The sequence below is a fragment of the Lemur catta genome, chromosome 10 (genome assembly GCF_020740605.2).
Source record: "Lemur catta isolate mLemCat1 chromosome 10, mLemCat1.pri, whole genome shotgun sequence".
Classification (NCBI taxonomy): Eukaryota; Metazoa; Chordata; class Mammalia; order Primates; family Lemuridae; genus Lemur; species Lemur catta.
In genome coordinates this window covers 83429136-83443259 of record NC_059137.1, presented here as the reverse complement: position 1 = coordinate 83443259, position 14124 = coordinate 83429136, and the positions used below count along the sequence as shown (strand labels likewise).

The 14124-nt window shown below is 36.5% G+C and overlaps 1 protein-coding gene across 9 annotated transcripts in view; it reads left to right on the top strand.

Moving 5' to 3' along the window:
* The first annotated feature begins 7485 nt into the window (after nucleotides 1-7485).
* ZNF782 (zinc finger protein 782) overlaps nucleotides 7486-14124 on the top strand; it is a 33584-nt gene continuing 26945 nt past the window's right edge. Inside the window, exons 1-5 of one of the 9 annotated variants that reach the window (XM_045562754.1) lie at nucleotides 7486-7571; nucleotides 8583-8621; nucleotides 9024-9234; nucleotides 9748-9806; nucleotides 13328-13454. In XM_045562754.1, the coding sequence (XP_045418710.1) occupies nucleotides 9186-9234; nucleotides 9748-9806; nucleotides 13328-13454 (235 nt within the window). In that variant the 5' untranslated portion in view covers nucleotides 7486-7571; nucleotides 8583-8621; nucleotides 9024-9185. Of the gene's footprint in view, nucleotides 7572-7636; nucleotides 7928-8582; nucleotides 8861-9023; nucleotides 9235-9744; nucleotides 9807-10532; nucleotides 13040-13327; nucleotides 13455-14124 lie in introns of those variants that run through there. The other 8 variants (XM_045562751.1, XM_045562756.1, XM_045562752.1 and 5 more) reach the window with 8 other exon arrangements.

Genomic DNA, 14124 nt, shown 5'->3' with positions numbered 1-14124 from the left:
GAAGTGAGCCAAAACTGCATTATGAACCTAAACAGGTTGACTCTCTGCTAAAATAAATGATTTAAATAGTAACCAGTCTCACAACATAATGCCCAAAACATCAGGATACAGTCCAAAATTACTCATTATAGCAAGGACTGTGAAAAATATTAACTTGCACAAGAAAATATAGTCTTCAAATACCAACACCTAGTTGACACAGATGTTGGAAATATCTGACAAGGATTTTATAACAGCTATTATAACAATGCTCCAGCAAGCAATTATAAACACTCTTGGACAAATGAAAAAATGGAAATTTGTGGCAAGGTATAAGGAAGAAATAAATGAAAATGTTAGAAATGAAAAAAGTAATAGTAGAAATAAAACTGCACTGGATGGACTCAATAGAAGAACAGAGATGACAGAGGAAAGATGAGAGAACTTAAAGACAAGTTCGATAGAAATTGTCCGATTGGAACAAAACAGACAAAATAGATTGGGAAAAAGTGAACAGAGCCTCAGAGACCTGTGGAAAAATGACAAAAGATCTAACATTTAAATGATTGGAGCCCCAAAATGATATAAAAAGTTGTGGGAGTTATTTTTATATTCTTGATACAAGTTCTTTATCAGATATAATATTTGCAAATATTTTCTCTAAGTCTTTAGCTTGTTCATAATTTTCTTACTGGTGTCTTTTTAAGTGCACAGACTTAATTTTGATAAAGTTTAGTTTATCAATTTTCTGTTACAAATTATGCATTTCACATTGTATCAACTAACTCTTTGCCTAATGCAAGGTCATAAAATTTATTTTCTGCCCATGAGACCTAGAATTTCATATATATCAAAGAGTGACCTCCAACCACCACAGATCCATTCAGGTTACTACAAAAGGTGACTGTACATCAGAAATACCTGGCAAATTCTAAAACATATTTATCAAGATCCCATTGGAAAAATATATATTTCAATATTTATAAATATTAAATTTTTCTCCTATGTTTTCTTCTAGATTTAGCTACTACATTTAAGCGTATAATCCACTTGGTATTACTTTTTAGGTATGGTGCAATGACATTGTTATTGTTTTAGCATATGGATATTCAATTTTCTCAGTACCAATTGGTAAAAATACTACTAAATGGTCTTGGCACCTTAGTCAACAATCAGTTGACCATAAGTATAGAAGTTTATTGGAACTTTTGATTATCTTCCATTTATCTACATACCTATCCCTGTGCCAGTACCACATGGTCTTGATGACTATGGCTTTATAGTAAGTTTGGAAACTGGATAGTTTAAGTTATCCAACTTTACTCTTCTTTTGCAAAATTGTTTTGTCTATTCTAACTTCTTTACATTTAGACATACATCTTAGGAAACCTTGTCTATTTCCACCAAAAGAATTCTACTGGTATTTTAATGGGTTTTGTTTTACATTTATATAGCAATTTGACAACATTTTATCTTGGCAATATCGAGATTTCAATTCATAAATATAAAATATCTCTCCATTTACTTAGTTCGCCATTTCTTTAATTTCTCTCAGCAGTATTTTGTATTTTTAAACGTGCAGGTTTTATACTATTTTGGTTAAATTTATTCCTAAATATTTTTAGATGTTATTATAAATGAAATTGTTTTCTTAGTTTCATTTCTGATTTTCTTTTGCTAGTAGGTTGAAATGGAATTGATTTTGAATATTGATCCTGCATCCTGTGACCTCTGTAAATTTTTTTGTTAGTTCTAGTATTATGTGTGTTTGTGTGTGTGTGTGTGTGTTCCTTGAGATTTTCTACATATAGGATCTTGCCATCTTTAAATAAAAACAGCTGGACAGCTTCTTTACCAATATGGATACTTTCAATTTCATTTCGTCGCCTTATAGTACTGACCAGAAACTCCAGTATGGTATTGAAAAGAGCTGATGAGAGTAGACATTCTTGCCTGTCCTCTATCTTAGACATCCAACGTTTCACTATTAAGTATGACAGTAACTGTGTATTTTTCAAAGATGTCCTTTACCAGTTTGGGGCTGTTTCCTACTATTTCCAGTTTGTTGAGAGTTTTTGTTATGAATGAGTTTTGTACTTTATCAAATGCTTTTCCCTGAATCTATTGAGACAGGGTTTTTTTTATGGAATTTGTACTTTCTTAGATGAATATAAAATGTCATATCAATTGATTTTCTGATGGTAAACAAACCTTGCATTTTGGCTAATTCACAATTGGTTATGGTATAAAATCATTTTGATAGGTTGCTGGATTTGATTTATTACTTTATTGTTAAGGATTTTTCATCTCTATTCATGAGATATTTGTCTTTTCTTTATATACGCTATCTTCATTTGCCAATGATATTGAGGCAACACTATCTTAATAGAACGATGTGAAATGTGTTTCCTTTTTTTATATTTTCAGAAGAGAAATTTTGAGAGATTGAGATTATTTCTTCCCTTAATATACAATGGAATTCACTGGTTGAGTCATCTAATTCTGGGCTTTTCTTTCTTGAAAGGATTTTAATTACTAATTTGATTTTCTTGCTTGCTATAGACCTGTTAAAATTTTCTATTCTCTTTAAATCACCTTTAGAACTTTGGGTCTTTGTAAGAATTTGTCTATACCTTATAAATTGTATTATTTGTGGCATAAATTTGTTTATAATATTACAGTCTTTTAATTTCTAGGTGTTTAGTAATGATTGCCCTTTTATTTCTGATTTTGGTAAATTCTGTATTCTACTTTTTCTGGGGGAAGCTAACTAAAGAACTATCAATTTTGCTGATCTTAAAGAGCCTATTTTTTTGTTTTATTAATTTTTCTGTTTTGTATTTCGCAGATGTCTGTTCTAATCTTTATCATTCCTTTCTTTTGCTTTTTTTTTTTTTTTTTTTTTTTTTTTTTTTGAGACAGAGTCTCGCTCTATTGCCCGGCTAGAGTGAGTGCCGTGGCATCAGCCTAGCTCACAGCAACCTCAAACTCCTGGGCTTAAACGATCCTACTGCCTCAGCCTCCCGAGTAGCTGGGACTACAGGCAGGCGCCACCATGCCCGGCTAATTTTTTCTATATATATTTTTAGTTGGCCAGATAATTTCTTTCTATTTTTAGTAGAGACAGGGTCTCGCTCTTGCTCAGGCTGGTCTCAAACTCCTGAGCTCGAGTGATCCATCCACCTCGGCCTCCCAGAGTGCTAGGATTACAGGTGTGAGCCACCGCGCCCGGCCTCTTTTGCTTTTTTGAAGTGCGGTTTAATCTTCTTTTTTAGTTTCTTAAGGTAGAAATTTAGGTTATTGATTTCAGACTTTTCTTCTCTTCTACCACACATGTTTACTGCTATAAATTTCCTTTTTAGCACTGCTTTAGGCACATCCCCTAAATATTGATGTGCTTTTTTTTTCATTTTCATTCACTTCAAAGTACTTTCTAATTTTTCTTTTAACTTATTCTTTGACTCATGTGTTATGCAGATATATGTCATCTAAGTTCCAGATATTTTTTGATGTCTCTTTCATTCCACTGTGGTTGAAGAACATATTTATATTAGTTCATTCCTGTTAAATTTATTGCTGTTTATTTTATGGCCTACCACCTGGTCTATCCTGGAGAATATTCCATGTGCTATTGAAAAGAATGCTTATTCTGTAGTCATTAAATGGAGTGTCCTATATATGTCATTTAAGTTGACTTGACTGACAATGTTTTTCAAGTCTTCTATAAACTTGCTTATTTTTTTTTCTTTTTTTCTATCAGTTATGGACAGTAGGGGACTGAAATCTCCAATTACTATTGTTGAATTGTCTATTTCTCCTTTCAATTCTGGCAGATTTTGCTTTGTATATTTTGAAGCTCTATTATTATGTTTGTATGCATTTATAATTTTTATATCTTTCTGATATATTGACATGTTATCATTTGGATATGTCCCTCTTTGCCTCTAGTAATATTTCTTGTTTTAAAATCTACATTGTTCAGTATTAATCTCCAGCAATATCTTTGTTATTATTTGCATGATATATCCTTTTCCATCCTTCTTCTTTCAAATTATATGTGTCTTTGATCTAAGGTGTGTATTTTGCAGACAGCATACACAAACAGTCCCCAATTACAATGGTTTGTCTTGTGATTTTTCAACTTTATGATGATGCAAAAGCAATACATACTCAGTACAGTATTCAATAAATTGCATGAAATAGCCAACACTTTATCATAAAACAGGCTTTATGCCAGATGATTTTGCCTAACTGTAGGCTAATGTAAGTGCCTGAGCACATTTAAGGTAGGCTAGGCTAAGCTATGATGTTTGATAGATTGATAGGTTAAATACATTTTCAACTTATGATATTTTCAACTTACAATGGGTTTATCAGGACAGAACCCTGTTGTCCATCAAGGAAACTCTGTGGTTAGATCTTGCTTGATTGTCCATTCTGACAATCTCTGCCTTTTATTTGGGGTGTTTGGACCATTCACATTTAGTAGTTATTTATAGGATTGCAGTTACATTTGCCATTTTGCTGCTATTTTTATGTCTTCCATCATTTTTTTCTTCTGTTCTTTCTTTTCTACCTTCTTCTGTGTTAAATAAATGTTTTGGTATATCATTTTAATTCATCTATTGGTTTTTTACTATCTTTTTGAACTATCTTTCTAGTGCTTGTTCTAGAGATTACAATACGCATCTTTTTTATGAGTAAAATGTTCCATAAATACAATGTTCCATGCATAATGACACAGTATGCATCTTAACTTACTGCAGTCTACTTCAAATTAATACTAACTTAATTCCCATAAAATACAGAATACTTTCTCCAATCTCTTCTTTTCCCCTCTTATGCTGTTATTTTCATATATATTATACCTAGTGTGTTACAATCTGAATAATATAGTGTTATAATTATTTCTTTATACATTCTTATGTTTTTATACAATTTTAGAGAATAAGTGAGAAAATATATTTATATATACTTTTACTTATAACTCAGATATTTATTACTTCTGGTGCTCTTCATTTCTTCAGGTTGATTTGAGTTACCATGTGGTGTCATTTACTTCTAGCCCAAAAGATTTCCTTTAGTATTTCTCGGAAGGCACATCTGATATCAAGAAATTATCCCAGTCTTTTTTATTTAGTAATGCCTCTATTTTACCTTTATAATTGAAGGATAATTTGCTTGGTAAAGAATTCTTCATTAGCAGTTTTTTTTCTTTCAGCACCTAAATATGCCATTCTACTACCTTCTAGGATCCACTGTTTCTAATGAGAAGCTGGACATTAAACATATTTATACTCTCCTATGCATAATAAATTTTTATTTTAAGATTTTCTCTTTGTGTTTGGCTTTCAACAGTTTGGCTATGATGTGTCTAGGTAGAAATATCATTGTGTTTATCCGACTTGGGCTTGATTAATTTTCTTGAATGTGTAAATTAATATTTTTCATCAAATTTGGGAAGTTTGGGACCAGAATTGCTTCAGAAAAATTACAATTGCTGTTTAATATACAATTTGAGGAGGTATATTTGATAAAATGTGAGACGTTTATTGAGAAAGTCTAGAAACCTGGGTATTGGAACATTTCTTTGAATTCAGATATAGCCTAAACCCATTGAATTTAGTGAGTACCCCTTGATCTCATAAGCAGTTTCTCCCTGGGTAAGACTGCTCCTGTTTGCTGATACTCAACTAAAGGGTGACTCTCAAAGTCATTATCCTCAGTGAAAAAAAATCCAGATACAAATGAGTATACACTATGATTCCTTTTGCATGAAACTTTAAAAAAGATAAAACTAATCTATAGTGATAGAAATTGAGAGGGACAATTCCCTTATAGAGGTGTCTGGACAGTTTAAAAAGTGATCCAATGTATTGGGGCTCTCAATAGATGAAGATTTACCTCAAGTACTCACTCAGATAAGATCTGAATACAAGGTTATATTCAAGAAGAGCACTGTGCTCCTGAATCTTTTATAAAATTGTCACTACCCTTATGAAGTCAGGTGCTTGGTAAGTGCCAACTTCTCCTCCAATCCCTGGTAGGATGGACTCAGAGTGAGGTCAGGATCAATATGAAGAAATGGTCTTCCTTCACCTAGGTGGATTTACCAAGCATCCAGGAAGCCCAAAGCTATTATTAATATCAGAGAAAAATGATGTGGTCAAACATCTACTACTGTTTGGTCAGAACAGATACTCTTTGTTCTGTATACTTTGCCTGGCAAATTAGGTTTTTGAGGCTTATTAGGCAGTCCAGATTTGTTATATGTAGCACTATCTGCAGTTTTAAGGTCTTTAAGATTTACTAAAAGTCACTGCTTATAGATTGTTGAGAAAAAGAAGTGGAGATTAACCAGCTTCTGACACTTCTCTTTCTCCAAAACCTAAGGGATGATCCTAGTATAACTCACCCCTTCAAAGGAGACACCCACTCTCCTCAGGAATGTTCTGTATAATTTTCCTTAATGACTCCAGTAAAAAAAAACAGTTATGACTAGAGAAAAATTGCAAGCTATAATCCAGAAATTAAAAATCAAAACTTCAAAGAAACTGAAGATCTTAATAGTACAAGCAGGAACTAGGTAGCACACATGAGTGTATATCCTTAGGTTATTAGACCAAAAAGAATAAAATATATTTGGTTAGGGCCAAATTTATCAATACATGTATGCCCACTGTAGACTGAGGAGCAGCCCATACTGCATTTTATACCAATGAAATATATATTTTTCCAATAGAATCCTGATAAAGATTTTTTTAAACGCACAGGTATTTCTGACCTTTTATAGTAACCTGAATGGATCTGTGGTGGCTGGTGATTGCTTTTTGATCATGAAGTTCATTGAAATGAATTAGATATATACACCTTAGTAGGGTACCTATCTGTATATTCATTACATATTCATTTATATATAGTATATATAATGTGTATATATATAGTGTGTGTGTATATAGTGTATGTATGTGAAATTCTAGGTCTCGTGGGCAGAAAACTAACATGAATCATCATAACAGGGATTCAGATAATCTCTCCCAGTCCTTAAGATATCCTAGTTTATAGACAGGAGGCTTCAACTAAAGAGGAGGCTGGGTCCCTTTGATGAAATTACTCATAACTTAGTCTACTAAAAATACAAGAAATTATCTGGCCAACTAAAAATATATATAGAAAAAATTAGCCGGGCATGGTGGCGCATGCCTGTAGTCCCAGCTACTCGGGAGGCTGAGGCAGGAGGATCGCTTAAGCCCAGGAGTTTGAGGTTGCTGTGAGCTAGGCTGACGCCATGGCACTCACTCTAGCCCGGGCAACAAAGCGAGACTCTGTCTCAAACAAAAAAAGAAAGAAAGAAAAGAAAAGAAAGTTCATCCTCCAGCGTTGTCAGTCATTTTAAAAGTGGGCGCAGAGTTTTCTGGGAAATGTAGTCTTGACTTGGTCTGGCTCCCCGCGCGGCACTCTGGGAAGGGGCTACTGCCTCCTTCTGCGCCTGTGCAGCCATAGCCCCGCCTCCTTATTTGGCTTCTCGTTCTCTGGGGGAGCGGCCTGGGAACCTCGCGATCTGGTTGGAAAGCAGAGGGTCGGGACCTGGGGTGAGAGTGCGGGGGACCAGGCTGGAGGGGGGAAGCTTGTGCTCGGGAGGGGCAGCGGGAAGTTCCTGGGATTCCCGCCCCGCAGCGCCAGTGAATGCGGCAGGGCAGGCCCTCGGCTGGCCGGGGGAAGGCCGGTGGGGAGGGACCCCGACCCCGCGGGCTTCGGGGCGCGGTTGGGGCTGAGCGCTGGTCAGGAGCAGGTGCCCGGTGCTGGCCCTGGTGTGCGGACCGGGCGCCCGGCCCGGCCGGCGGCCGGAGGGGAAAGCTTGTTTGTAAAAGTTGACGACAAACATGCCTGAAAGCGCGGGCGGTGGGTCTGACGCTAGCCCGCGAGCTCTGCAGCCAGAGAGACCCCGGTAAATTTCAGCTCTGTTGCCTGTAAGGGACGAGGGAAGGAACCTGGGTAAGAGTCTGGTTTCTCATCTAAAATGAGGGTATTAATAACTCCATGGCGTTGTTTTGAAACTTAGGTAAGTCATCACCTGTAAAGCAGATTGCCAGGTGCAGGTTACTAAGCCCTGAGTGACAACTGCTGTTTATATTTAGTAGACACTTTTTTCTGTTCACTGGGTGGCTTATGTAAACCTCACAACCACTCTATGAGGTCGACATAAACCATTTGGATCAAAAATAATGACTGAGGCTCCTGTCGGTGGAGCGATGTGCTCAGGTCACAAGCTGGTGGTGAGGGAGCTCAGATTCAAGGGCAGGTGTGCATTACTTCCGGTCTCAGGCATTGTCTAGTATCACCCGTGCCTAAAGCTAGCATTGCAGCCTTCACAGCACTTCGCAGAGTGACATATCCCCAAACACACAAGGATATAATGGAAGATCCATATAGATGGAACCTCTCCATGTGTCGTATGTATTTTGGGATTTCTGGTGACTCTGCAGCTCCCTTGGTTCAGCAAGTTCCTGGCCCCTTCTGCACTCTGAGGCTGTGTGTCTTTTAAGTCTAATAATGAATTCTAAGAGTCAGGTTTTTGGCTATGAAATGACTTTGTTTTTCAGGTCCAGGTCCCAGCTCCTTGAACAAGGCAGGCTTGTGAGGTAGGAAACAGAGTGCTGCTGAACAGGAGTTTTACCTGGAGGAGAGCACCTGTCTGGCCTAGAGGCCAGAGTTTAAGAGCAGAGGCAAAAGAGCCCAGAAAGGAGCAGATACTGGATTTGTATGGTCAGAAGCAGTTCCTGATCCTTGTGCCCAGAATGAGCCAGACTTGGTGGTGACACCACCTCCAGAAGCCACTGGGTGACAATGGGAGGTTTGGTCCAGCTCTGAGAAGAGGAAGGTGAGCTGGGGAGGCCCAGCGGCAGGCTGCCCAGGAAAGGCCACGTCATTGCTGAGCTTGTGAGGGGAGGTCTGGGGGTCAGGGGTAACCAGGTAGAGGGTGGAAATCCTGTTCCAGTGATCCCAAAATAGCCCCCAGTCCCTTTGTTCTCCACTCTTTACAGATGCTGCAGTGCTGTCACATATGTGGCACTGAAGACTTCATCCTGACCTCACAGAATCCCAGAATGAGGATACATGAAGGGTTTTCTAAGGTTATCTACTTCTAACGTTTGAAAGCTTTAAAGACATTCGACGTGAAAGGCTCAGTGACTTTCCAGGGGCATATGATTTATGACAGAGCCAGGAAGAAAACAGTGCAGTTCACTCTCACAGGTGAATTACCAAAAGCATCTTATCAAAAGGGCCTTTTGAGAAATGCATCCAATTTGAAACAAACATTTAAAAATCCTTGCTGTAAAGCATCTCATCTCTCTTACAAGGCCCTCTGTGGATTACCATGGGGTAAACAATATTCCTAAGAAAAATACATAAATGATGCACACTGAGTATTTTTCTGCTAAGTTTATTTTAATAAAAGAATAGGGTCTTATCGTTTGGTGTACTTTAATCCTGCTACTTCTCTATTGTTTTTATTTCTTTATGTGAGTTAGAAGGACATGCATTATTGTTAAATCAGTTGAGAAAAGTTTATGTTCATTCAGTAAAAAAGGTTTAATACCCATAATCATTTCAGAGTTATATAGAGACAGGTGGTACCACCTCTGCATCGTCCTTCTCATGCCTTTTCAAGGCCTATAGGACCCTATTCCCATAGAGACGCCGCTCCCCAAGTGGGTTGCTGTGAGGCAGGCCAGACCTCATGACCTGGTCTTTCTGTACCCCCAGCTGAGCCTTCACAGTTCTCTGCAGTCTCCCAAGAACCACAGAAAATGAACACATCTCAGGTGAGCTCTTTATTCGTTCCCCACTTTGTATTGTTACGGATTTATGAGGTTTAAGGAAAAATAGAAATAGAGCAAGTCATTCTTGAGGGAAAATAACACAGTTTTGCCACGAACTCATGTTTGCTCTCAGCTTTTGATAAATAACCATTGTCAGAGTAAGTCAGTTCTTTCTAGTTACCAGTTTGCTAAGATTTCATGTCATGAATGTGCACTGAATTATATTGAATACCGTTTGTTTATTGAAATAAAGCTATAGCTATTTCCTTTTATCTATGAACACTGTGAATAATTCAATCAATTTTCTAATATTAACTTGAATTTCTTTATGGACCCTAGTTGTTGCTAATAAGCGTGGTAAATTTCTTCTTACATATTTTCCTGGGGCTTTTTGCTAGTATTTTATTTAGGATTTCTATTTCTGTATTCACAAGCTGGATTAGACTATACTTTCTTGTTTTCCTATTCAATTATGGTATCATGGTTATAGTCTCAAAAGGAAATGGGTACTTTCATGCTCCTTTTTTTCTTTTCTAATAATTTAGAAAAACGAGAAAATTGTTTTATATAGATTTTTGTGAAATTCACATATAAGTTTTGACCTTGTGAAGAAGACTTTTTTGTGAAGATTTTGATTACTGAATCAATTTATTAATCAATTTATCATAAGTCTGTACTGGATTTGTATTTTCTCTTAATATAATTTTTTATTACATTTTCATAGAAAATTGTTCATTTTCATTTACATTTTTAAGTGTATTTTCATGAGCTTGTTGATAGTATTCTCTTAGGATTTAAAAGTCTGTATTTCCTCTGCTATATAAATAATTCCTTTTTTGATTGGCTTTTAAATTTTATTTTAGTATAAAAACTACTGACCAAAAATGGTCAAAATATATTCTAGTTGGCCCAGTCTGAAACCTAGATTGATAATTTTAGGGTCTGAGGGTCTTAGCTTTTTGTGCTGGCAGCATAGTCTAGATATTGGGAGCAGATCAACATATATTTGCCATATTTGTGCTGTCCACTTGCACACGCATCTGTCAGCACTATTTGGTGAAAAGAATGTGCTATCTCCATTGGATTGCCTTGACACCTCTGTTAGACATCATTAACTGGGTGTATATGTGGGTCTGTTTCTGGACTCTCTTTGCTTCAAGTGATCTGTGTTTATCTTTTTCCTAATACCACACTGCCTTGATGAATGTCTCTTAACAGTAAGTCTCAAAATCAGGTCATGGGAGTCTTCTGACTTTGTTCTTTGAGGAATGTAAGGTTGAGTTAATCAAAAATTTATGTAATTCATCACAGAGTAAAGGAGAGAAATCATATGATTATATGATTACATGTAGTAAATGAATTTGAAAAAATTTAATACCTATTAATGAACTCTTCAGGTACTAAGAATAGAAGGGCTCTTTCTTAATTTGATAAATAGTATCTTTAAAAAGCTACTGTAATATAATTTCATATGGAAGGGTTTCTCCTGAGATTGAAAATATTGGAAATTTTAACCAGTGGTACTGGTTACAGAAAGAAAGGAAAGAGAAAGAAGGAAAAAGTACAAGGATTAGAAAGGAAGAAATAAAACTCCCATTTCTTAGAGGTGACATGAATGCATATATAGAAAATCCAGAAGAATTTACAGATAAACTATTAGAATTAATGTTAGCAATTAGCTGTATACAAGATCAGTATAAAATAATGGAAATATATCTATATCCCATTAATGAACAATCATAAAATGAAAGTTTATACTTTGACATCATCTATCGAAGCATCATCAAACTCTAAATACAAGAATAGCCTGTGCTTCTCCCAGAGCTCCTGAAGCATTTGTCTTGACCTTACGTAGAGAGTGCTTCTCATGAAGATTTCCTGCAGATGTCTGCAGAACAGGCACAATATGAAGCCCTCCCAAGGGTTTTCAGTTATTTACTCTCCCCATGGCACACTTTGTTTCATTTGAGTGGTGGACGTCTCTCTGGGGCTCTCTTCAGCATCCAGCTTCTTTTGCCCACTCTATGTTTGTATTAGATTGTGGGCAACATTGCCATGTTTTTGCTATCTAATACTATCTTACCCTCTGGTCTTCCAGAATTTGTGCAGATTTTCCAGCTTCTGCTGGGATGCATCCCTGTATTCTTCCTTTGTCATACATTTATAGTGGGTTTTGTATTTTAGCTAAGTGTGTTTTTGAAGGCAAGTGATACAAATGTGTGTGCTCAGTCTATTGTCTTGAACTAGAGGAATCATTTATGTTTGCAATTCTCTCTTTTCTTAATTTTCAGTTGTCTACTCTCTCTGATTTCTCTTTCCATCGTTTAGAAATTCTTTCTCAGCCTTTATGTCCTATTCTTTTTCTGCTTACCTCTTATTAATAAATATTACTATTTCCTTGAATGCCTTACGTGGTACTTTTCTCTCCCCAGTTTCTATGTCCTTTCTGAGCCAGCTCTTTTTCTGTTAAGACTTCAGTTATCATTTTCGTGACTAATGTCTCCTAGATTCTTATTTTCATTGTAGACCTTCCTTCTCTGTTCCAAAATCATGTGACCAAAGGTGGAGGAAGTGGGTAAGTCTGTTATGTTCCACAAGTATTTTGAGTACAAATGAAGAACATCTGCCTCACTACAACCCTCTGCCCAATCTCTTACTCTTATTCATTTTTCCAGTTTCTATACGTATATGATATCAGCACCAACTCAGCTGGTACGTAGCATCTGTGTATATAGCTGCACAAGAAAATAACGAACACATTTTGTTTCCTATAAGGATTAGCTTCCCTTTCTTTGTTGTTTTTCCTTAATATAAATCATCTCTTAATTTGGATCTTTTGTTTTGCTGTTTAAGTCCGCTATTCACATAAAGCAATGGTTCCTAACTGGAGGTGATTTTGCTCCCCTGGAGACATTTGACAATGTTTGAAGATATTTTTAATTATCACAACTGGGGATGCTACTGGCATCTAATGGGTAGAAGACAGGGATACTACTAAACGCCCTAAAATGCACAGGATAGTCCATCACAAAAATTCATAATCTGGTCCACAGTCAGTAGTGCCACGCTAAAGAAACCCTGCTTCTGAAATATAAATCTGGTTGTGTGGAATACCTCTTGGGCTTACAAGTATCTCTTCATTGGTTCCCCATTACCCCAGCAGAGATCTCCAGGTTGTGGTGTATGCACTACAGAGTACTCGGCATAATCCATTGATGCATGAGAAATGTACACAGGTATCCAATTTACAATAATTGTACTTTAAAAAATAAGGCACTAAGCTTCCTCAGTATATTAAGTTACAGTGTATGTATATAATTTAAAAATAAACATAAACAAATCAGAACATGAGAATATTTGTGCCAATTATGTATTCCCAAAGAATAAGACAGAATTAGAGCCATGTTAGGCATTTTTGATAGCATTTTGTTTTAAACTCTCAACAATAAACGAGTGAGTTTCCAAAAGTATTTTTCTATTCCTGATTTTGAACCCTCAGATTAATCAGAAATGTGCCATTACAGGCATTAGTGTCATTCAAGGACGTGACTGTGGAATTCACCTCGGAGGAGTGGCAGCAGATGGGCCCTGCTCAGAGGACCCTGTACAGAGATGTGATGCTGGAGAACTACAGCCACCTCGTCTCAGTGGGTGAGCAGACCGTACCACGTGACTCCCTCTACAGTGAAATTCTGTTTTTTCGTTTTTCTTTTTTTCATGTTAATCACTTTTATTGAGGTGTATTTAACAGAAAATAAAATTCAGCACGTTTTAGTATACAAGTCACTGAGTTTTGAAAAATGCATACAGTTGATTACCACCATCCAATCATGATTTCTGTCACCCCAAAAATATTCCATGTAGCCCTTTGCTGTGAGTCTCCCTCCCTCATACCTACCCCTTGAACCCTAGGACCTATTGATCTGCTTTCTATTGCAATAATTTTACCCTTTCTCAGACTTCATATAAATGGAATTGTAGAGTATATACTGTCTTTTGTCTGGCTTCTTTTCTTTAGCATATGCTTTTGAGACTCATGCATGTGTTTATGTGTATCAACAGCTTATTATTTTTATCCTAAGTTAGTGTTCCTTTGTGTGCATATACCACAATTTGTTGTCCTTTATCAGTTGGTCAACGTATGAGGTTTTTTTTCCAGTTTGGGCCTATTATGAATAAAGCTGCTATGAACATTCACATACATGTCTTTGTGTCAACATATTTTCACTTCTCTTGTGTGAATATCTAGGAGTGGGCTTGCTGGGTCTTCTGGTAAGTAAGTTTGTATGTAACTTCATAAGAAACTACCAAATGTTTCCAA